This window comes from Diorhabda carinulata, chromosome 6 (assembly GCF_026250575.1).
Source record: "Diorhabda carinulata isolate Delta chromosome 6, icDioCari1.1, whole genome shotgun sequence".
Lineage (NCBI taxonomy): Eukaryota > Metazoa > Arthropoda > Insecta > Coleoptera > Chrysomelidae > Diorhabda > Diorhabda carinulata.
Window position 1 is genome coordinate 16735816 of NC_079465.1, and position 24682 is coordinate 16760497.

At 30.8% G+C, this 24682-nt stretch overlaps 2 protein-coding genes across 4 annotated transcripts; both read right to left on the bottom strand.

Annotated features, from left to right (window-relative positions):
- Window positions 1-719: 719 nt before the first annotated feature.
- LOC130895200 (myb-like protein X) lies at window positions 720-13564 on the bottom strand. Of its 3 annotated transcripts, XM_057802388.1 has the most exons (5): window positions 13164-13313; window positions 10812-11399; window positions 8658-8839; window positions 6517-7090; window positions 720-5319 (listed from the first exon to the last, which is right to left on the bottom strand). In XM_057802388.1, exons 1-4 carry the CDS (start codon window positions 13221-13223, stop codon window positions 6532-6534), a joined length of 1389 nt encoding a protein of 462 aa, XP_057658371.1. In that variant the 5' UTR covers window positions 13224-13313; the 3' UTR covers window positions 720-5319; window positions 6517-6531. The 3 variants fall into 3 exon arrangements, with proteins under 3 accessions (XP_057658371.1, XP_057658373.1, XP_057658370.1); XM_057802390.1 differs by lacking the exon at window positions 13164-13313 and adding an exon at window positions 13438-13564 and having other exon boundaries at window positions 720-7090; XM_057802387.1 differs by having other exon boundaries at window positions 720-7090; window positions 13164-13318.
- A 6190-nt stretch (window positions 13565-19754) lies between these two features.
- Window positions 19755-22281, bottom strand: LOC130895061 (cullin-4A-like). The gene has a single exon (XM_057802173.1). It carries the CDS (start codon window positions 22236-22238, stop codon window positions 20070-20072), a length of 2169 nt encoding a protein of 722 aa, XP_057658156.1. The 5' UTR covers window positions 22239-22281; the 3' UTR covers window positions 19755-20069.
- Window positions 22282-24682: the final 2401 nt, after the last annotated feature.

Here is a 24682-nt window from a genome sequence, read left to right on the forward strand (position 1 = left end):
CGACAATCTACCGACCGCTAAGCTTACTAAATAATACCTGTAAATTATTCGACGGAGACTAACAGACTGCATACAAACAGGAGGCGGCCTTTTAGACCTGCAATTCGGCTTCAGAAAGGAACGATCAACAACCGGAGTAATCCACAAAATGGTCGACACCTTTCTGGAACTGGATAGACATAAGGAATGCCTTCAACTCGGCCAGGTGGGTGGATATTCTTGAGGCATTTAAAGACCTCTTCGGGATCCCAGACTACTTTACCCAAATGGTGGAGGATTATCTGAGAAACAGGCGAATAATCTACGAGATGACAGAAGATGACTATACTGGAATCGGACCTATGAAATGGTCTATATGATAGTCTGTTTAGTCTGGAATTACCTCTTACCGTGCTTCTCGTTGCTTGCGCCGATGATGTCATAGTTGTGATACAGACAAGACTGCCCAAGTAATATTACAATAATCCCTGGTGAACGGATATGACTGAAATGACGGTTTAGTTGGTAGACTACGGGAGTCCCACATATCCATCAGCTCTTCTGGTGGAATCTGTAACTCGGATTCCACATCTTCATAAAACCAAAAAAGAAATTTTCCAATCCCGATTATTTTCTCACCTCACTTCGTATGATTTTATTGATCAACATTTTACAGTAGGAATAATTTCAATGTTTGTTGTTAATGTCCATACATTAGGGGAAAATAAATAACCAACACATACTTATAAAGTCATTATATTATGATTAAACATATACAGACTTTAAAACAAATCTACATTTATAACAAGAAAAGAGTATAAACTGATTCTACATATCAAAATATGACGGGAAAATCATTGGCAGGTAAAAAATAATAAAGGGAAATAAACAAAAAATTTCGACATTAACTGGAATCAACCTGTATGAATAAAAAACAAGTTACGCATTTACATTATAAAAACTTCTCTAGGGATAAAATTTTGTAGATTCATATTTATGTACATTTCAATATTTAGTTTCATTCAATATTTAACTTCAGACATTAACAAATGAACAATATGATGTTAATTATGGATTTTTTTTAATATAATTTCACAAATTCATTATTGTTGAAAGCCAAGAAAATTTTATTCCGATGTGTACCGGAAACAGTAAAACAGGATATGCGCTGAATATGAATTAGAAGAACCTTAATTCTGATTTAGAAATGTCCTAGATACTACACTGTACTTTTTCAAGAGTTCCAAATCAAAAATCTTCATGTCACGTTTTTAGGTTATAAGACAGAATGATATTCTCAAAGAAATATAAAAAATACGAGGATTATTCATAAAATAAGGAACTGCGGACTGTAGGAACGCTGGTAACCGTAAAAGATAGGAACGAAAATTAACTGTATTGATTATGACTGATGAGTATTAAGTTTTGTTTACGTTGCATATTTATGTGCATATAGGAGTTGTCCGTCATTTTTCTAGCGACTCGGTACTTCTATAACCTTAATCTCACGACTTGTTTACTTTTCTCTAATTCGGAATTTGTGTTTCACGACGTGAATCATGTCGTCGTTCAGCAGTAATGCTGTGTGGAATTTTTTTACCCCGGTATTAGACAGGTGGGGTATGACAAACTAATTGGAGAATGCAGAAAAAATATTCAAATTGACCGCCAAACGACGCCAGCGCCTCAGTAACTAAGTATTCATCTACACGTGATTGTTGAAAGCATAGTTCCAGCGTCGACACAGTGCGAATAAGACCGTTTCAAAGCTGCTTGGGGTTTCTCACTCCCCACCTGCCTAAACTAGGAACTTTTTTTGAGCAGATTTGTTTTCTTTTTATGACATCGTTTCTACAGATAGGTTCTTTATTTTTATCAACTATGGTAATTATTTGTGAATTATCGCTTGTATTAGCTCGTGTATTGATGGGAGATTACGAAGAAGAGCAGAGACGTCTCCAAAAACTATGGCAAAATGCAGAAAATGACGAAAACTTTATTAATGAGGATGATTCCGAAGAAGACGACGAAATAGACAATGTCAGCGTGTGTAGTGATTACCCTGACTTAGAACAAGATGCCGAAGAAGAAAACCCAGAAATGCAGGAGATCGACGGCCAACAAAATGTCGCAGACCCGGTTGAAATCCATAATTTTTATAGAAAAAATATAATGACATGGTGTAAGAAATATAACGTAAGAACCAGGTCCGAAAATATTATTACCCACCTGCCAGGAGTTAAACAATATGGAAGAAATGCCAAAACTCCGCTTCAATGTTTTTTGCCCTTTTGTCGAAAACTGTCAGGCTGCTTATTCACCTTCTGAGTATCTAACTGTTGTCGAAGAATTAGAATCATTTCGCCATAGGTGCTCCTTCCGACAGTATATGCCAAACAAGCCGACAAAATATGGCATCAAAGTACATACCCTGATGGATGCGCGCACATACTATGTTTTGAAGATAGAGGTTTATGTAGAGAAGCAACCTGATGGCCCCTTCAATATAAGCAAACGTCCGAGAGATATAGTAGATCGACTGGTTACTCCAGTGTCAGGAACATCACGTTCGATAATTGGTACACCAGTTATTATCTCTTGGTCAATCTACGTGAACGTCACAAGTTAACTGCTGCAGGAACCATAAGAAAAAATAAGCCAGATCTGCCAACCCAGTTCGTGCAAGTAAAAGACAGAGAAATACACTCCAGTACATTTGGTTTCCTACACTATTGTTTCGTATGTCTCTAAAAAGGACAAAGTTGTGTTACTAATGTCATCACTTCATCATGACGATTCAGTAGACAATAATTCTGAAAAGAAACTTCCAGAAATAATCTCTTTTTATAATTTAAATAAATGTAGAGTGGATGTCGTGGACGAATTGTCGAAATCTTATAATGTATCTCGCAGTAGCCGCAGATGGCCATTAACAAGTTTTTTTTCATTAGTGAATATTGCGGGGATTAACAGCATAATTATACACTGGAAAAATAACAATGGACAAAAAATACCAATAAGAATATTTTTAAAAACATTAGGTATGGAATTAATCAAAGACCATCAGAGACAAATACTGTCTAACCCCAGGCTTATTCTCGATTTACGCGGCAATATCAGAAAAATTTTGGGTAAAAATCCGAAGCCACCTACCAAAAAGACAAGGCCTAATCAACAGGGAAGATGCTCTGAATGCCCACGTTCACGTGACAGAAAAACTAGATATGTTTGTGAAGCGTGTTCCTCGAGAATGCAGTCATCTATTGCAAAAATTGTACTAATGGAACACACTCAAACTTTTTTGTTACTAGCCAGAATTTCATTCGTTTTTTTTTGTTTGACAGCCTGTAGTTTTATTTCTAACACTCTGTTTCGATTTGTTTAGTATATAATGTCGGGTTAAAAAGACCAATAAAAATAATGTTACTTGTAATTTGTGTGAACCGCATACGCGACTACCCCCACGCGCAGCTGTCAGTCGCACATGATTCACGAAAACGAAAAACGTGTCGAGGTTATAATAGGTGGGAATGCAATCTCGATCTCACGGGAGTATTTTTTCGCGGATGAAGAAAACGCTGTCCTTATCGATTTGGAAAATACATTTCAGCCAGTGGAATCAGCTGTTGATTGTTGTTGTTTCGAGATACTGATTTAGTAAGTGCAGAACATACATTTCTTACAGTTGGTCTCTTCGATGAACAATCGTATCTCCGAGCGTCTCATAAAAGCAAGTGCAACGCTTTTATATTTGAAAAATCCGAATAATTATTAAGATGACTTTGAGCAATGGAAAGACAAGCAAATATCTCATAAGGAAAGAAATTGAAAATATATTCACACGGTTGTATCGTAAAGAACCAGAACAAGTAGAGATTAATACGACAGTATTATTAAACGAAGATGACTTGCCTGTTTTGCTGATTGCAGCTACTGCTACACAAGCTAATACATCATCAGCATCACTTCAAAAGGAATTAAAAGAAACTCTGAGAGCGTCTAAAAATCCTGTTACACATAATCTACGAGTTTGGATAATTTAGAGGCGGTAATAAAAAAATGAATGGATTTATTTGAGTGTTGAGGAATAAAGGGGAGATTTTTGCAGTTTGCATATAATTGCTTAATCACACTGTTGCTAACCAGTCTTGAGTCAGAGAGGGCTTTCTCAGCAGCTGGGTACATTACAAAGGACATACGATGCCGTTTAGCAGATGCTGGCCTTGATACACTTTGTTTTTTAAGAAGTTATTTTCAAAATCACTCATACCCGTAACTATTTACTGATCTCCTTTTTGTTTTGATTATGTGAATTTGTATCTGTGACCTGTGCGCGCAGTACTGAATAAATAATTTCTATTCTATTAAAAAAAACTCTTACCTAATTATTTAGTTGCAGAATACAAAGATTTTTATTTTCTTTCCCGCGGGATCTCGAATTTACTATCTCGAGTCGGAATGGCATTACCTAGGTTATAAAACACGAAGGTAAGTTTTTTCTTACGCAGAAAGTCATGCCCATGTACAAAGTGGCAAACAAAGAAAATGAAGATAAAAGGCAAGAAAACAGTGCCAAAAGTGTAATGTTGGAATACATGTGGATTTTATGCAAAAATTGCATAAATGATTTTTATATTACAATAGTATTGATTTTTTATTCTTCGATTCTATAACATTTTAAAGAATTTTTTAAACCTTTGTATTAACTTTTTTTGTGAAAAATTTAAAATATTAAAAAAAAATAAAGATTGGCAGTTGATGGATGAAAGTTGACAGAAAGTAAAAACAATATTCGGGCTCTCATGGGTTAAGGGAGCCCGCATCGACATCAACGTTAATTTTATAAGCACCGGAATTTAAAAGTTGAAAGAATATTTCATCTATTTTTTTCTATGTTTGGGTGAAACGGGTATTTTTTTATGTACACTAGATTAAAATGTTTCAACAAACCAACCAAACCGTTTGAGCACTAAATCTGTTTGTTAGAGGAAAATATTTGAGTCCTATCTGAATAGTAGTTTACGATGAGTTATTGCAGTGATTCCAAAATAATTGAAATGTATTTTTGGCTCAAAAAGAATGTTTTGTTTGACACTAAGACATAAAAGAATTTAAAAATATAAACTAACACTCAAAAAGTATTTTCCCATATCTGTCTAAAACCAAAAAAAAATATCTTGTCATTTAACAATTAAGTATTTAAATAAATCTATTTTATAAACAGTGATAAAAGTAAGAGTAATAAAAAATACATGCAGGTCGAATTGACAGTTAAATTATCTCTATATGTAACGCAAGTCTTAACTGAAAGATAATAGTAATCTTGTCTAGATGATCTACCTGAAAATATAAAACTATTTAGATTTATAACTAAATACGAGGTTGGTTCAAATATAAACCGGAATTTTTGATTAAACACTTGGAAAATTCAGTATCGTCAAAGTGGCTGCACGCGATGTTAGACTGGTCTATTACGAAACGTAGCGAGAGGGTTGTACCCACATCATTATTCGTTTTTTGATCAAAGATAATGTTGAATCCGCGGAAATTTATCGATCTAACAATTCGAGGATGAATGCCTCTTCTACACTCAAGTGTTCCGAAAAGACCTAGAAGTGATGGCAAACTTGCCACATGCGCGGCGCACTAGAACAAGAGTTACTGATGAGGACTTCATTTTGGAAAGCCAAAACGCAGTACTGTACGCGATATGGTAAAATAATTGGGCATCAGTTTAGGTAGTATTGAGCAAATAATTCATGAATCGCAAAATTTCTAAACCAAGACTTCTGAATATCGAGCAGAAATTCACACTCTGGGAAGTTTACGTGTCTCCGCGAATTGAGTTGGGAGCTCGTAGTACCCTTCTTATAGTTCCGATTTGTCGCCATTAGGTTATTATTTATTTGGCTGACTATGATTCGAAAGCTATGCGGATGTAGAATCCTGATAGAATGGTTACCTGACAAGTAGAGATATTTTTACGAAAAAGGCAACCAAAAGCTTCCGAAGAGGTGGCAAAATTATGTAAAGTGTGACAGAAGAACTGTGAAAAAAAATCAGCTCTATAACTTAATAATGAAATTTTTTATATAAAAATCCCAGTTTATATTTTAACCACCCTCATAAAAGGTTTCAAAGTATGAATGTTACAGTGAAAGACCAAAAATAACATAGAAAAAAGAGTGGTTGTAAAGTACACAAAATTTAGTGGTGCTTTCATATCTCCCGTCTCCAATAATCAAATATAAAAATTAACGAACAATATTTTTAAACCTTAAATACAGTCCACTGAAATAGTTATCAACAATTTTCGAAAGTGAAAGCCGAAAATTTCAAAATTGAAAAATATGCACCTAATTAGAGAAATACTGAATTACAATTAATAATAAAAACATTTCCCTTTTAAAGAAACCTAATCGCTTTCATTACAATAATTTCAACTTAGTTTTCTATAAGTTGTTCGACTCGCAGATAAAACCACCAACAATAAAAATTAGATTATAGAAAAATTATAAAAATCAGATCTTATCCTACCAGATTCATTACTAATTACATAATTGAACACCAATGTTTCTTTTCATCATCTCCAGTCTCCTGTATCTGGTGATCATCAAAATCATCGTTAAAATGTATATTTCTTTTTTCGTCCTTATAACCTAACAACTCTGGCGTGCTAGACCTCTCGTCGGGTCGAAATTTTTTCTTTAAATTGGTGATGGGGCTACTGAAGAAGTTTCTATAACCAGGAGATTCCGATTTAAATTTTTTAGTTTCCTCCGGCGTCGTACTGCGACTTTTGCGTTTGATACCTGTGTTCACTTTTTCTACTGAATCGTAGGAAAAGTTTAGATCGGATCTAGATTGTGCATTTCTTAAAACCCTCGTTCGATAATCCTCAGTTGCACGTAGAGGTCGTCTTGCCATTAGACCTCTTTCCCTAAGTCGCTGTAAGTAAGACTCATCTAAAGGAGGAATAGAATCGTTTGCTTCTGCGAATGTTACAAGAGTAGTATCACTTCCCACTTCTACAGCTGTGGACATATTGGCAATATCTAATGAATCTTCAGTCTCGTTTGATCCTGTCTTTGGTATATCATTTGGCAAGTAACTAAAAAAAAATAAAGAATATAATAAGTTATTAACGTAACTAGTTATGAAAAAAGCGATATTATTTAACAAGCATAATATTTGTCAAAACGAATGCCAGCGAGTTTTGCAAATTACGCAAATGATTCCTTTTCAAAAAAAAGTTTTTTTTTCAGTGTTCAAGCTAAATATTAATCTACATATAGAATAAAAAAGTCTCACAAAGTGTGATCTCTTAATATATATTTTAAGTAATTACAATTTAAGTATAAAGTTTTACAAATTAAAATGCTTGTAAAACAAATTTTTTTAAATGCATTTTTAGAAATTTGAAAAAGAGAATTTTTTCATTTTTTTTTTTTGGTGCTCAAGCAAAATAAATCTGAATATAGATAAAAAGGGCTCACCAAGTTTGAGCACTTAATATCAATTTTAAGTACTCACAATTTAAATATAAAGTTTTACAATGTAAAATGTATGTAAAAAAATGTTTTTACATGCATTTATTTTTTTACATGCATTTTTAAAAATTTGGAAAAGAGAATTTTTTCATTTTTTGTCAATTTTAAGTATTTACAATTTAAATATAAAGTTTTACCATTTAAAATGCATGTGAGAAATTTTTTTACCAATTCCACTTTTTACAATAATGCAAATCAGTTTTATAGATCTTGTGGGGAATGTTATGTTCTTCGAAATCGCTTTAAAGTTTTTCTGTGTAACTCGCACTGGATCACCAATATGAAATTTTTTTTTTCAAAACCTTTGATTCAACGACTCCTATTGGTAAATCAGTGTGAGTTGCACAAAAAAACTCTAAAGTGATTTCTAAGAGCATAAACTTTCCCACAAGGTCCCTCAAACTGATTTGCAATTATATAAAACTTTATATTTATCTTGTAAGTGATATAATTGATATTGAGAGCTCAAACTTTGTTTGCTTGAGCACCTAAAAAAATTTTTTTTCACAAACGATCACCCTAACATGCATAATAATTGTCTTGCAAGGATGAGGTTTGGAAGAGTGCAAGTAACCCTAAATATTGATAACAACTAGTATTAGTATAAATAAGAAGGGACTTATAGTCAATGCTGAGAAGAGACATTTGGTTAACTTTTGTAAACAATTAACACTGCCAGATTTGAAACCATCTGTGCTATGTGTAATGGAGATTTTATTTGTCAAAGATCATAAAACAATGAGATGGCCACTAAAAAATGGTTAAAGTGCAACTCTAGGTTATGGTGAGAGAAATTGGTACAGTTACCAAACTTTACGGTAGACCTGATAAGACAAGAAAATGCCCAAAACTGTTGACTGTTAACTGGGCATCGCAAATATAATAGGCATATCTAAAATTGATGGGATTTAATAAGCATATTCGTTTATCAAATGTTCATTTGTAAGTACAAGATTTTAAAAAATTTGATTTAATCTTTTGGATATAATTTTTTTTTAATCTACTTCTACTGTTGTTTAACTTATATTGCCTGAATCTATCAATTTTTATTTGATTAACCAAAAATAGTTACCATAAAAAAATGTATAAATAGTTTACCATATTTCTTTTTTAGATACTGTTACTTACCATACATTTTCTTCAGTTTGATAATTTTTTTCAGAATCGGGATCTTCAGTTAATTTTGGTGTTTTTGGTGTAGGAATATTGCGAGTGTAGGACCGTCTAGTAGCACATCTATGAATAATAGGTGAACCTTTTCCAGATTCTTTATCGGAATTTTCTTCTAGAAATTGCAATTCAGATTCAACCTAAAAGAACAAATTGTTACTTTCTTTTAAACAGAAAAATAGATAAATAAATATGACAAAAACATTTTATAACATTTTATTTTTATTAATTTTAGCTTGCTGAATCCTTGAGGGTTAAGTTTCACAGTAACCTTAAGAGGCTCAGATCAGCTAAAGAGTGCCCCTGTTTGATAATAACATAAAGAAAAATAGACAATTTATGTGTCAATCAACATTTACAGAGGTAAAAAAAACTTGTCAAATTGGAAGCTATTTCTCAAAAATATATTGCATGTATCCAATTCAAAAGAAGTCACAAAATAAAATTTTCTGCGGTATCTTTTCCAATGTATTCTTTGTGGATTTAGAATGAGTAACTGCATCAAAAAATGTTAAATATTTGTCATTTAAAATGTGTATTGTATTTCCTCTATCTGTGCCTTTGTATTGTAGTCTTTCCACTTTTTTCTTTTATATTTTGTTTCTACCACAAGTACTCTTCTCTTTATATCCTAATATTCTTTTTTAGGGGTGTGGAGGTCAAAATTTGGGTGCTATTTATTAAAGATCCTTTGATTTTCTAAATTTTTTGTGGTGCTGGATTCAATATTTGTAAAATATTACCATGTAATACATTAGTAATGTTCATTTGTAACATGTGTAGACATTGCTTCAATCGCTGAGTCATTATTGACTAAAATTTCATTTCAGGAGGTTATGTCTCCAATAATGGGGTATGATATGAAATAATAATCATTGAATAAGCTAGAGTTTTATTCATCAAAACTTCTATAAAAAAAGAAAAAGATGTTGAATTAAAAGCCATTCCACACAAATATTTTGCTTGTATCCAACTTAAAAAAAGTCGCAAAATAAAATTTTCTGTGGTATCTTTTCCGCTGTATTCTTTGTGATTTAGAATGAGTAACTGCATCAAAGAATGTTAAATATATGTTATTTAGCAAATGTGTATTGTCATTTTCTTTGTCTTTTCCCTTGTATTCTTGTCCTTTCACTTTCTTTCTTTCACCTTTACTTTCTAAACTTGAACTCTTCTGTGTAGAGGTCAAAATTTGAGTGCCGTTACTTGAAGATCCTTTGATTTTCTAAATTTTTGGTGGCGCTGGACTAGTAATGTGTCCGATTTCATTTGTAACATGTGTATACATTGCTTTAGTCACAAATGACTGAACTTTCATTTCAAGAAGTTAAGTCTCCATAATTGTGTTTGATATGAAATAATCATCCCTAAGTACTTAAATAATTGTGGAATGAATACCATTCATTGCAAAAACTTCATCAAAGCTACTCTCAAATAGGGATCACACCCTTTATGATGAGCTGTGGAAGGTAACATTTAGCAGCTACATCCTATGGGAAGTGCACACAGATTATGTCAGCTTAACTCAAGTAGAATTTGAGACTTTCACAAGACAATTCCATGGAAAAAAGGAGAATTTTATATTGCAAATATTTTAAAGTGCAAAAGCCCTGTAGATGAAGAATATCACCAATGTTTTCAGAAACTCAAACTTAGTTGAGAAACCTTATCAAACTGCACCTAATAATGACCAGACTTCATCTACTCATTTTGAAACAAAATAAAGAAAAATAAAAACACACAGAAATTAAACTGTAAAGTTATTAACTCATGAAGAAGCTATGAAAATATTTTGATGAATAATTTATTTGTTGTCATGTGTATATTTCGGATGCAGCCACTCACTAATTTAAAAGAATAATAAATTCATGTCCAATAGACCGAATTCCGTAATTTTCTGCAACTTCTAATGACAAAAACTAAGGAAAAAAATGTTGAATTCACTCTATAAAACTGTACAATAAATTTGATGAGTACAAGAAGCATCGGGCTTATTGTGTGTAACCAACCTGGATGTACCACATATTTGGTAGCATTTATATGGTTTATTTTTTACAGATAATAGATGTCATGGAATGACAGAAAGAAAAAAAAAATAAAGTTGTTACTTACTTCATCACTCACTACCAGTGGTTCCATTTCAACTGAATCTCGCTCCGAGGTTTTCAATTCTTCTTTACCATTCTTTTTAGGAGATTCTTCATTTTCTGCAACTTCTTTATCCTTGACAATATTTTCTTCATTTAGTTCTTCTTTGCCATTTTCTTGGGCTTTTTCATTTGCTCCACTGACGTTATTTTCTGTTTGCTTATCTGTTTCTTCTTTTAATGTATTGTTAGCTGAATCTGTTTTATTCGGTTCAGGAACTGAACCATTTGTTTCTGAAAGTTCTTTTATAGTTTCTACCTTTTCGTCTTCACATTTGTTATCTTCTTGTTTTTCTTCTATAGCTTTGAGAATCTTTTCTTCATGTCCATTAAGTTCTCCATCTAATTTTTTTAAAGGAATTTGTAAAACCTTCGACTCTTCTATTTTCTTTTGGGGAGTCCTTGATCGACTGCTTCGTTTTGGTTTAACATTTGATTTGCGCTCTTTGGATTTTTCCATATCCACTGGTTTTTTTATATCTTCATTTTTTCTTGCCTCATTCAAATCACTTTCTATTGGAAGTTCTGTTTCAACGTCCATTGTGAAGTGGGTCTTGAAACAAATAGTAAATAAAATTAAATACAGATACAACCCTACTTTTTATACATCCCCAAAACAAAGAATTTAGTTTTCAACTCCTAAAAATACTTGTATGTATATAATTTTCCATAGAAATGAATAAAAAAATTCCTTGACTATATAATTAGGAGAAATGACCATAAAATAACCTCCTACATTGCCAGATAAAAATCCTTTAGATCTTTTCTTTTGGTTATTCTTGAAAAAAGATTTTATCATAGGGAATATTTAGGAGTTTATATATTTATATTTAAAGGTCCATAGTTGATACACTAGATTCACTCAATAATAAATTGTCCAAATGTCTGCATTGAAATTTGTTTGAACGCAGAGGCAAATTATTCGTTTTTATTCAAGTTCAAAAATTGAATTCAAAGTCTAACTAGAACGGACGCATCTTAGAAGAAATTATAGCATGCAAAAATTTAAACTTACTTAACAATGGGAGACCAACTAGATTCAATATTCAATCAGGCAAAGCATGGGCAATTGACATTTTTCTATGTGAACCAACTTTACTATTTTAACATGGGAGGTTTTACCTTTTTTACATGGTAGCAACCACTACCCCATTAAAATTTCCTTAATAAACGAAGCAATAACAAATGTAGAAACACTCACCTCAAAGTCAAATATAAAAAAAGGAGATTGAATTAACTTTAACAAAAAAAATTGAACAAGGCATCAACAGTACCAACCTCTTACCACTCAATGACATAGATACCTCTTTAAGTGCTTTGTAAGCAATTATTGTAGAGGCCGCAAATAAAATATGAAGGAAAACAAAGATTCTTAAAGATCAAAAGCCACTTCCGTGGCGGACAAGTGAATGCAACCAAGTTATAAGAGCATATAAAGCAGCTTTTAAAATACTGAAACGAGATAGAACTGATGAAAATGTATCAGAAGCAGCCAAAGCAAGATAAACTCTTAAAAAAATATATCTGGAAAAAATTAGCCACGCCAGATCCCCTTGTGAGGCGGATGTTCCTCATGAAGCAAAAAAAATAATTTTGGTATGAAGGGTTAAAATACTTAAATACTTATTTTGACATACATACTATTGGTATTCTTGTATCTTGTTTTCTTTTCTAATCAGATTTTCCTTGATGATATAATAAAAACTGCTATTGTCACTTTTATATTTTTATCTTGGAATTGTGTCAATTACAATGAGTTCAATATTATATCAGGAAATCAAACTAAGTCAAATTATCAAAAAAACCAAATTATTTCATACATATTTAACTTAGTGTATTATTAATAATCAGTGTCTATTATTCATATGACTGGAATCTGTTATTATTGAGAGAGTAATTTTTCTATAGCCTTGTAAATAGTGAAGTTATAAAATGAATGTCTTAATAAAATACTTTAATTCCTGATCAAACTTCTCATAACATTTATATTGAGAAATAAATAAATGTTTCACTTTATCTTGTGACAAAATTAATAAATTAAATAAATAAATTAAGCTAGATGCAAATTTTTCTCTAAATTTTAAATGAATAACATGCTTAAACAAAGTTGAATGTATATATTTGCACAGGAAATAGTGTATGTGTTATATCACTAATCAATTTTGTTATAAAGATTAACTTGATAAACACATCCTTGGAATAAGTAGACTAACCCATGAATTTGATACTCAAATTAGTTACGATCGGTTAATTCACTAAAACTATATACTTGGGAGTGTCTAAATATATACTCTTCTTGAGGAATAATTATATTTACCTCATTCTTATTCAACCAGAACCGTTGATAGTAATCCCAAATCTTAAAAATACATTGCATTACTTCGCGAAAATAGTAATTAAAGACAATTATATTAAAGAGTATATGTCAAAAGATTATTAACCTCGATGGTATGTAGTTTAACTGTTTAAGCTAACATAAAGAAGGGGCAGTATGCAACGGAATACGTCAACCACGAACCCTTTAATTCTACTTCACAAGATTATTGACTTGAAAATTAATACAACATCATTATATTTGATTTTAAACTCACCTATAAAGTATTTATTTATATCAATAAATAACCGGGCCCCACAAAAATGCTCCAATCTGTCAACACAATAAGAAACAACTTTTTTGAATGAAAACCAATGTGACAAAATGGCGGCAAGAAATTTGAAAGTAGAAATCGTTACATTACATCTATTATTGTTACTATATACTCGTATAGAGGGCGATGAGGTCTACTATGCACGAATCACATATTTTGATTTGTGGTAGAATGAGTGTATTGGTATTCCATAGATATAAATGTATATATTTCACCAATGTAACGTTTATCTATGAATGAATAAGTTTTGTCTTGTCCAAAACTACGTGACTGTTGGAGGCTCCAATAAATGAATGCTTACTCGTGACTCTCAGGTATAACGAAAACGTTAATATTATATTATGAAATGAGATTTCTCCTCATAATAAATAAGAGAAATGATTATGAAGCATTTACAAGAGTCTAGAAATTTTCCACTTTCCAGTAAGCATATAAACTTCTCTTCTTCCCTTTCTAATGCTTCAAATCATAGTATGCTAAACAGTTTAGATCACAAGATGTTTATCACATAAATAAATATGTTTACACCATATATGTATAACTCCCTAAAAAGTATGGAGGGTAGAGGTAAGGAGAACCGTCTTGTATGGGGGATTAGTTGAAAAAGTGTCCAACTGTTAATAGCAAATTATAATACGAAGACTCAACAAAATAGCACTACTGTAGTAGTGTAGAAATGACATGAATTTAGCAGTTATATATTTTATGTACAATTTTCGAATGAATTTTTATATTAATAGTTTCTTTGAAATAGTTACGACTTTTACAAAAGAATTTAATTTACTATCCTACTCTAATAATTTGTGGCGCTCTTTTTAAAATCTTCCACTTGCTACTATAGCGCCACCTTAATTTACTTCCTTTCAACAGACACTTTTCGATACACAGAGATGGCTCTCCTTATCTCTACCCACCATACTAAAAAGAGTGCATTCCACTAAGCACTCACGACTACGATCTTTCACATTCCACTTAGTCCAGAACTCAAGTGGAATGGCTTACGAGGCATTTTGAGCGTTGAGATGAATATTAACGAATGGCTAATCAGAAAAATAAAGCGAAATATTTAAGAGGTTGTGTTATAATTTGTAATTCATAGAATTTTTTAGTGTAGTGCATCAAATAATGAGATATATTCTCATAGTTGCAATCTGAGTTACTGGAGTTTTGAAAATTCCGCAAATTCTCTCAACGCTAACTTCGCTCTGACAAGGGTCGTTGCGAACGTTAGTCGTGACGTTCTCGCCGCGACCACAACGATCGTAGAAAAGATTATGTTATGGAGTGTAGAGAAGGAGTAACATCTCTTATGGACGGTACGTTTAAAATATGGTCTGAATTCTGTAGGGATAATACGTGGCGCTGATTGTACTATGGGATTGAGATCTGAAGTTAAACACTTACTATATCTGAAACTAGCTTCAGATTCTATAAACTAACGAAAACAGAATATTATGTAGGTGGTGAAAAGAATTAAACAACGTTTAAAAATATTTAAAAAATAGTAAAAAAAGAATACAAAAAATCATGGTGAAAACTTGTTGTATTTCTGGTTGTATAAGTGGTTCTTTAAAAGATCGTGGAATTCGTTCATCTCAAAATATAAAACAAGCAAGTCTCTTTGGAATACCAAAGATAAGTCATGTTTGAATTTGTTAGAAAGCAAAATTCATTCAAAATTGATATTTTTATATGACTATAACTATTATATTAGTTGCTAATGAAGTTCAATATTTTATTTTTATGAACCGAAATATTTTTTTTTATTATTCTATTATTTTTATTGATCTAATTATATCGCTATAATTATTATATTAGTTACGGATAAAATTCAATATTTTATTTTAATCAACCAAAATGTTTTTTTATACTATTTCATTATTGTTACATGATTCTACTTTTTTTTCATATTAGAATATATGTATTATCTAAACCAAATAAATAGCTAAATAATAAAGTTAATTTAACGAGATTCTGTTTTGTTAATCGTTTCATTATTTTAATACTACTAATTTCATTATCACGGTGCATTATTTAAAGCATTACTATACAGTTATTTTCAAATCAGCGCGTAAAATTCAAGCGAATACCCTCTATAATCAGCGCCACCTATTTTCCCATCAAAAATCAGCTCACATTTTTTAACCCAGAGATGTTCCTCCTTCTCTACACTCCATAGATTATGTACTCAATAGATCTGCCACTCTGTATAAAAAATTGACGGCAAAGTTCGATCCTAGCGACATCTCTCGGACTAGCTCTGTACCAACAAAAAAGATTTCTATAATCAAAAATTTAATCTAAGGTTCATATCTATGCTAACTTTGCGAGAAATTTGAAAATAACTCCAGTAATTTTCAATGCTCGAAGCTAGTTGTCGCATCAAATTGTGAATGAAACAAAAGTATTAAGCAAAATACTTTCATTTTGCTAACATTTCAAATTCAAATATTGTTTGTATAGAAAATATAAATACCTGAAATTAAAATGCTGTTTAAATGAAGTATTTTGTAAAATATTTTGATTTCATTTACAATTTATGTGACAACCAGGTCCGACCATTTAAATTTTACAATTGAATGGTTTATATAAGATAAAGGTAGATGGAATATTGAAACACAAGATGATTATTATAATTTTTATTTTGTTTCTGATATTTTATAATTATATATAAACAAAAAATTTTCATTAACACTTTAGCAGGCTTAGGATTGTGAGATGTTGGAGTGTTTAAAAAATGTTTCTGTTTGTACATGGTACATACAATGGTAGATGAAAAAACTGATTTTTTTAACCATGGATAATTAATGATTACCATTGTCTTTCTTGCAGCTTTCCCTATATTTAACATATGCCATATTCATCACAACATTGTAGTCTTTATATTGTTGATCTTTGCCCTTCAAAATTTTATTAATAATACCTATGTAATGAAAGATGCATATGTTAAAACTAATATTTACAAACACATTCACATAATTCTTATGATCTCAACAAAATATTGAGGAAATGTCTGTCAAATCCTCCGAACAAAATTTGTTTCTTTATGCCTAACAAATTGATTAACTGGGGGCAATCTTTCGAACATTTTATCAGAAAAACTTTTAAAAATATCACAGAATTTTGCTGAAGGCCCACATAAAACATTTTTTTATGTTCCCTAGAATATATTAATGAATTTGCCTTAATTAATTTGTTTGACAATATTATATTTTTACACAAATGGCATTTGAGACTTTTAAATAATTTATTTGCTACTGAACCTGCCACATAAGGACTGACAAGATCTAATCCTGTATATTTTGAGCTTCTATTGAATGGTTTATAAATTGGGACATTGACTATTGGAGGAAATAGCGATTCTATTCCTCTGCATAACTTTTCACTAGGATTCATAAGAGGTTTATTGTCACAATAAATATAAGTACTTACCAGGTAAAGGTAGAGTTGGCAGTGAAAGTTTTTTTAACCTGCCATTGGGGTTTCTACATATTGGTTCAAAATGAATATCACATATTCTATGTAATGATAATACTGTATGCAAGCATTAACTTGGGGTTATTCATTCTGTGCAACCAAATTCTGCAAACGTCTTCATTCGTAGGAATGGAATGTCTATAAAGAAAGTAAAATAAGGATAAAATCATTCAACATATTTAACCATTCAACAAAATGATTTCCTAAATACAAATTAATGATGTTAGGAAGAAAAGAGTTATTCTCGTATAGATATGAACTTGTTTCAATTTAAATATTTTTATGTTGATAACTATAGTATTAGTAAATATTACTCTCACCTTATCACTTGCTTATTCGTGCATCCTGGTACACAGCAGGCCTTTATTCGTTTACCCATACTGACTAAGTAAACACGACAGCACAATTCGCAACAAATAATAACTTTTATATGCAAATAGCTCTTACTCAAACAATATCAAACACCTTTGCAAGAAGGACGTTGTTCATTCAATAATCTTGGTTGTTTCTCGATACATGATTGCAACTTAGTTTCAGAATCAAGATTGACAAACATTCAAAAATAAAACACCAAAAAGTAAGCTTTTAGATGTGAGCCAGTAACAGAGATGGCGTTGAAAATCGTCCTGAACTTCTCCTATTCCAGTGCACTGGCCCTGGATCGTAGTCTTCATCTAAGTCGTAGTTATATTTCTCTCTCGTTCGAGACACTTAATCTATACTGCGCATGCTTCATGCGCGCAAAATAAACTAGACTACGCTGGCGCACTATGTATGTTAGAGGAGCGATGTATATGATGTTTATAATACAAATTCAAGCAAAGCCAGGGTATTTTAAAAATGTGAAGCCAGAGTCTGAAATCGTGTGTGACTAAAATCCCTTTTAGGCGAATAATGCATATATGAATTATAACCTCAAAAATAGAATAAGAACATTTTTTTCAATCAACAATTTTAAAAAATCGATACCATGCTTTCACAATTCTTATAAAAAACACGAAATTTTCACGAATCCTTGCTTAATTATTGGCTAATAACAGAAAAATTTTAAAAAATCAAAAACTTATTTATACCCTTTAAAGTAGATAAAATTAGTAAAAAATAAGTCTTGAATAATTTTCGTGCGTTGAATTTTAGTGAGTTTATCACATATTTTATTTGTAAAATGTTATTTTGTTCATTTTTTCCTCAAAATCTTTGAATTCTTTTTTTTTTAATTTTTATTGAAAAACTCTTTAGCTTTAGACAGAAAAAAAATAAATTTCGTTTGTCGCCGTCTGGACATAAAATAATTTTTTTATTAATTTTTTCTTAATTATTATATATTCAACTTTAGATTAATATATTGTTTATATTCTTTTCGAAAATTTGAATAGTAAAAATAAATCTACAGGATCTACACTCAGTACTTTGCGCGTATAAAAGAGTCTCACTTATATTTTTACATAATTTTCCGTGAAAAACAAGTCTTCTACGGAAAAATGTGCAATAACATTTTTCTTATAAAATTTTCTCATCATCATTTTTTTATTGAGGGGAAATTTCTTATATTTTGCCTAATTAACGAAATATTTAAAACTGAGAAAACTTTGTTTCTGCCTTTATTATTTGGAATTTCCATAAACATTAGTTTATCTTGAGCTACCCCCTTCAAAGTTTCATTTCAAACATTTGGCACTTAAAACCTTCCTTTCTTGAACTATACCACGGGTAAAAATGAGAAAATCGATTGTTGACCTCACTGCCGCTATTTTGACATAGATCAGCTGTTTTATTTGGTTTCTCTATCCTCTGAGGTTTCAGCTTGGTTATGCGCATTCTCAAGCATGCGCAGTATAGATAAAGTGTCTCGAACGAGAGAGAAAATGAATATTGTTGCCATATTAACGCAGGGACGTTTTTTCCCAACCCAACTGTCCATATAGGACTATTACAGTATAACCTGGTTAATTGGGATCACAAGACATATATACCAGTTATTATATATATATATATATATATATATATATATATATATATATATATATATATATATATATATATATATATATATATATACATTCTTAGGGCCGCGTGCAGTTTAGGTAGAAGGAATATAATTTCCTGCCCGTTCCGTGAAATAAGAGACTATTTAAAATGTGAATAGCAAAATTATTGTTTCTGATATATTATGGGTATGCTTTTATTTTTTTTTGAGCGATTCTTATATAGGCAAATAAACAATATTTTAAACCTAGACCTTTTGCATTATATGGAAGTACCCTCTGGAACCTCGGAGGATAGAGAAAGCGATCATTATGTCTTTCTTAATCGAAAAAGCTTCCACTCACAGAAATTGTAAATATAGAAGTATAGTAGAAACTCGATTATCCATCACTCAATTATACGGATTCGCGATTATCTGGACTAGCAACTGCGACCAATGAGTAATATTGATCCACTAAACTAAAAATGCAATTTTCTTAAAAACAGTCAACATGTACATTAATAGACATAATTTGAAGAGATAAAATAGTTTTATAAGATGGTAAAATAATATACTGGATGTTTCATTTAAAAAAATGTAGTTTTTGCTAATTGGAATCTCTTGAATTAATACTTATCTGAAAAACAACCCGAACCCCAAACTAAGCCTCTACTCTGTTCAGACCTTCCAGCCATCCTTTAACTTCGTACTAGGCGTTTACTAGGCACCAGATATAGTGTACCAATTTTCATCAATTCGTCATTTTTTTTATCCAACTTGGCAACGTTACAATTTATGGGAAAAGAAAAGACAAAGCTACAAGCAGAGTTTTACGCTAAATTCGATGATAAACAAATATACATGGTGTCTTATTTAAAAAACTTTCGCTTCATATTGTCACACTTACAGCTCAAAATATTTTCGAAATGTGTATCTGTGCTAATATAACAACTTTTATTTAATTTTATCTTAAGTTATTGCACTTCCACACAATAATGGGCCACCCCGTATATGATGCGAAGTGTTTAAGATAGATTAAATAAGATTTTGAACATATTCAATAGGAATTACATAAATAAGGTAAATACAATACATATTGGGAAAAATGTCAAACTCTAAGTATTGGTGTACATTAAGCAATATAAATATAACTATTTGGATCATCTTTATCTCTATCTATATACTCTCTTTCGATCAAAAGTTCAATCCTCTTCTTCAAATCGTACGGTTTCACTGGTATATCTAAATTATTGAACAATTCAGAAATCAACTCGTTATGCCCGATCTTCTTTTTATTCTTCAATATTCTCACAATCGCTGCATCTATTTGAAACTGCCTATCGACAAGGACACTTTTTTCAGTTGCTTGTTGTTCTTCAACAGTTTCCTTCAACTGAATCTGATTAATTTTAACTCTGAATAATTTATCAGTGAATTTAGTATTGATGCAGAATGTATCTTCGGGTTCTATATCTTTGGTTTTTGATTGTTTCAATAACACTCTATTTTTAACGTAAACCAAAGATATTAATATTCTTTTCAATTCCTCCATTTCGATGTTTGTGATTTCGTATATTTCCCTGAACGTTAATTTTTGAGAATCGTTGAATAGTAATAAAACTATAGTTTGCAATAGGGAAACTTGCAGTTCTTTTTTACCGTTTTCGAAATATGCTTTCACAATACAATGCCCCAAATTTGGTTGCCAAAACAATTTTCTTCCGCTATGATTGATAGAGTAAAACTTCTGGAAAGTATCTTGAAAGTTGATCAATTCTGCGGGTAAATTCACTTTGAAAGTGGGATAATTTGGCCAAAAACTACTAGTTAGTACGTTGATACAAAGATCGGAGGATATTGGAGAGCACGTATGACATAAATGTTGCTTGAAAGCGTTGTTCATGCTTTGACTGATGTTAATATCTTGAAACATCCCTTCTATTTTTGAAGTAAATCCCGTGCCGCATTCCGCTTTTAATTTGCCGATCATACTATCTTCAGCATCTTGACTAGTAGATTTTCCCAATAGTAATCTTTTTGCTAAATCTTTTTTGTAGAAAGCTTCGAAAATATCTTTCCCTTGAATGTATCTAAACAGTACCATTACTTTGTCAAAAACGTTATCTAGTTGCTCTTCTGATATATCTCTCGATTTCAATTTCAAATCAACGTATTTCGCTAACAATTGAGACAACTTATTCTGCTTACTATTCATGAATTTCACGAAACAATTTCTTATAATATCGTTGAAAATATCGTTAGCTTGGAATCCATGTTCAACAATATCATCCAACTCATCTTTTAAATCCAACAACTCTTGTATCATGTATTTATCATTTTCCGGTTTACTCACGATGAAATTTCCTCTTTTCATAATAAATTCTATGAAGTGGACAATGAGGTTATTCAAACCGACGTTAACTTTTCTTACTAAATCGTATAATATTTTCAAATCGATTTTATCTACGACGCCTTTATCTAATAAAATAAATATTTTTGCCAATATTTCTGGAAGGCGTTCTTTTATTAAATTTTCTGTTAGGAGTTCTAAAACTGCGTTTGATGTAGATTTTTTTAGATACAGTTGTCCTCTAATCAATTCTTCTTTTATTCTAGCATGACAATGTCTTAAATATGCCCGTATATCTATAGCGTTAATTAAAACGCTACCCTCGTCGAGATAAAATATTTTAGTGTTTTTTAAAAATTCATTTTGAAACATATTTGAATATACTTGCAGTTCGTTCAACATTTCCAAAAGCGATTTTAGTAAATCAACGTCAATAGCATTTCCTCTTCTTTGCTTATAAATAACTTCCAAAATTCCGGTCGTTAAACAATTTTTAATTTTGTGGTTTCCCATTATAATATTTTTGAATAAATTAGTAGTGAGTTGATGGACGGTATTATATTTGTTGCTGTTTTGGGATGATCTGTCACATTTCAAAAAAATATTTTTGACTGTTGCAATGTTTGTACAAAATTCTATCCATATATTGTTGAAAATGAACAACAATTGGTCGGTATTATTTAGTAAATATTCCAATTTTTGTGTTAATACCTCTTCCAGAATACCATTAAGTTTTTCATATAAAACATGGCGATGGGTATTATGTAGGTTCTCCACGATTCCAAATAATTCTTGTAAAGATAATTTTCGTTGCACCGAATTCAGGATACAATGTAAATCCGATTCTAAGGAATTAATCGCATTTGTTGTAACTTCCATGGATTTTTCTCTTTCTTGAAAACACTTTAACATTATAGTTTTTCTCGCCATTTTCACTTTCTGAACTGACATTTCAATAAATTTAAATTGTTGAAACAATCAGATAATGACAGCTCTTGACAATCTATCCTACTAGATGCGTGTTTATAATTAAAAGTAGGTTATATTCCAACTGTTGAATTTTGAACTCAAAATATTAAAATTTAAGCCAAATTGTTTAGATAAAATCTAACTCACTGAGTCACCACTATGTATTATAAAATTGTTTGTGTCTAATAGTTGGCAACATTGTACGTGCATTTTTAAAGAAAATAAATGAATAAATTTACTTATTTAACTAAGTATATATTTTTTGGATGTATATCTAACAATTAGTTTGATATATAATTATTTAATTTAAATGTATTTGTTGAGAAGTGGTTCGTTCCAACTCTTCAAAAAACCGTCCTTAATACAGTGATGATTCTGCGCAACAGTGATTTCGCGCAATAGAGATTATGTGATCCAACTGGGCGGTTACCGTTCATCGAATTCGATAAATAAATGGAAGGGACTCGTCAATGCGCAAATGCGAGCAAATTTGTGTCTAAAATTGTAAGAGAGACGATTTTAGGATTCTTAATATTTCATATGATTTCATATTACATTGTTTGATTTTGAAATTGTGAGAATTTTGAAGCTATGTGAATACAAAAATTGTGAAGTAAGTGTTGATGACATTTTCATCATATTATTAGCACATATGCTAATGTATAATCTTTGGAGTGATGTTATTTGATGAAAAAGTACGATTTTTGAGTGTGTTGACATTTTAGAACATTAAAGCTGGATTTCTAACTTATAATGTTGTTGCATATAATTGCAATAATGTGCATGACACAAACAAGAAAACAGGAAAGTTTGGAATCCGTCGAGAACAAGTAGATTATGTATGCAACATTTACTATCATCAGATGTCACTGCTGGATATTCAGAACCAATGGAGCTGGATCCTAATTTAAAATGCACCATTATTCCAAGTTGTTGAATGAGGAAATTCATGGATAATCGTCTACGTCTATCTTAATTTTTGTTATTTTATTTTAAGGTTACAAAAAATATTCTTCTTTTTTTACACCAGCATTATACTAAACTACTGAATAAGGCAACTGATAAAATATTATTTTTTTTATAAAGTATGTATTACCTTTCTCAACAGTCTAGACAAAAAATGTGAAAATTAATTTTATTCAAATATTGCTACAACTTGTTTTTTTTAAGTAAGCTACTTTATGCAGTAAGTAAGACAGATTAGACTAAAATTTCAAAGTAATTTTCAGTTGTATGTATATGTAATTTTTATTCGAAATAAAATGCTTTTATTTCTTAAGGCCTTGTGTATTCGAATCGTATATGATGCCTGTAATTTTCTTTGTTATCAATATATAATAAAAAAATATTTAAATTATTAATAATAACGAAGATATAATTCAACACATGAAAATTTTCTTAGTTCTTATGCAATGAAAAAGACTGCGACAAGGATATCACAATATAGCTTTTCCCGTTCCATTTATTTATCGAGTTGGATGGTTCCAGCTCATCAAAAAACCGTCTTTAATACGGCAATGAGTTTGCGCAATAGAGATTTTGTGTTCCAACCGGGTAGTTACCGTTATACGAACTATTCTGTTTTGCGTTTGTAAACAGTTTCCGGGACGGTCTTTTCGATACTTGGTTGTTATATATATTATAGCAAATACTGTTACTCTGCATAGCCGGATATTACACAGGAAATATCTATAAACGTTTCCGATAACCGTTCCAAGAACGGTCCAGACTAGCATGTTGGAACACACCTCCTACTTCTATTTAAGATCCTGAATTGAACATGTGTTATGTATTATGTGTTATATTATTATTTTAAGTAATTGACAATAAAGCGTTTTATAGTAAGTGTTTATTATTTAATTCATCACGTACCTCAACAGTATGTTAAATAATAAACAGTTTTTCGGTTACGTGAAAAAAATAGCCCTTAAGTAACCGTATCAAATTGACAGTTTGATTTGACTGTAGATTATTTCTGAAATTTTCTTTATGTTTAACTGGAAAATATGGTATATTCAAGTGAAATCAAAAAAGAAAAAAGTTTTATTTTAAAACTAGTTTATTATACACAATCATCTGTCACTAAGAAATAATGCAGTTTAATAATTAATAATAAATTTAAATCAGGTGATTTCCGATGGCCATTTTCTTGAAAGATATACGGGAACATATGGTGGTTAGTTTCCGAGGGAGACTGGTACTGTTTATTCATAATAGGTATATTATGAATATTTTGATTATTTTTAACAGATTAAATCGAATATTTTCAATTGGAGGGGCTAGAATACAAAGGTTATAACATATATATATATATATATATATATATATATATATATATATATATATATATATATATATATATATATATATATATATATATATATATATATATATATATATATATATATATATATATATATATATAT

What these genes read in the sequence shown, in the direction of transcription:
- LOC130895200 (XM_057802387.1), bottom strand. Translation starts at nt 13,223, where the DNA reads ATGCAATGTATTTTTAAGATTTGGGATTACTATCAACGGTTCTGGTTG. An exon ending in CACTGGTAGTGAGTGATGAA is followed by an intron (nt 8,840 to 10,811) that starts GTAAGTAACAAC and finishes TTGTTCTTTTAG; the next exon opens with GTTGAATCTGAATTGCAATT. An exon ending in CAAACTGAAGAAAATGTATG is followed by an intron (nt 7,091 to 8,657) that starts GTAAGTAACAGT and finishes ATTTTTTTTTAG; the next exon opens with TTACTTGCCAAATGATATAC.
- LOC130895061 (XM_057802173.1), bottom strand. Translation starts at nt 22,238, where the DNA reads ATGTCAGTTCAGAAAGTGAAAATGGCGAGAAAAACTATAATGTTAAAG.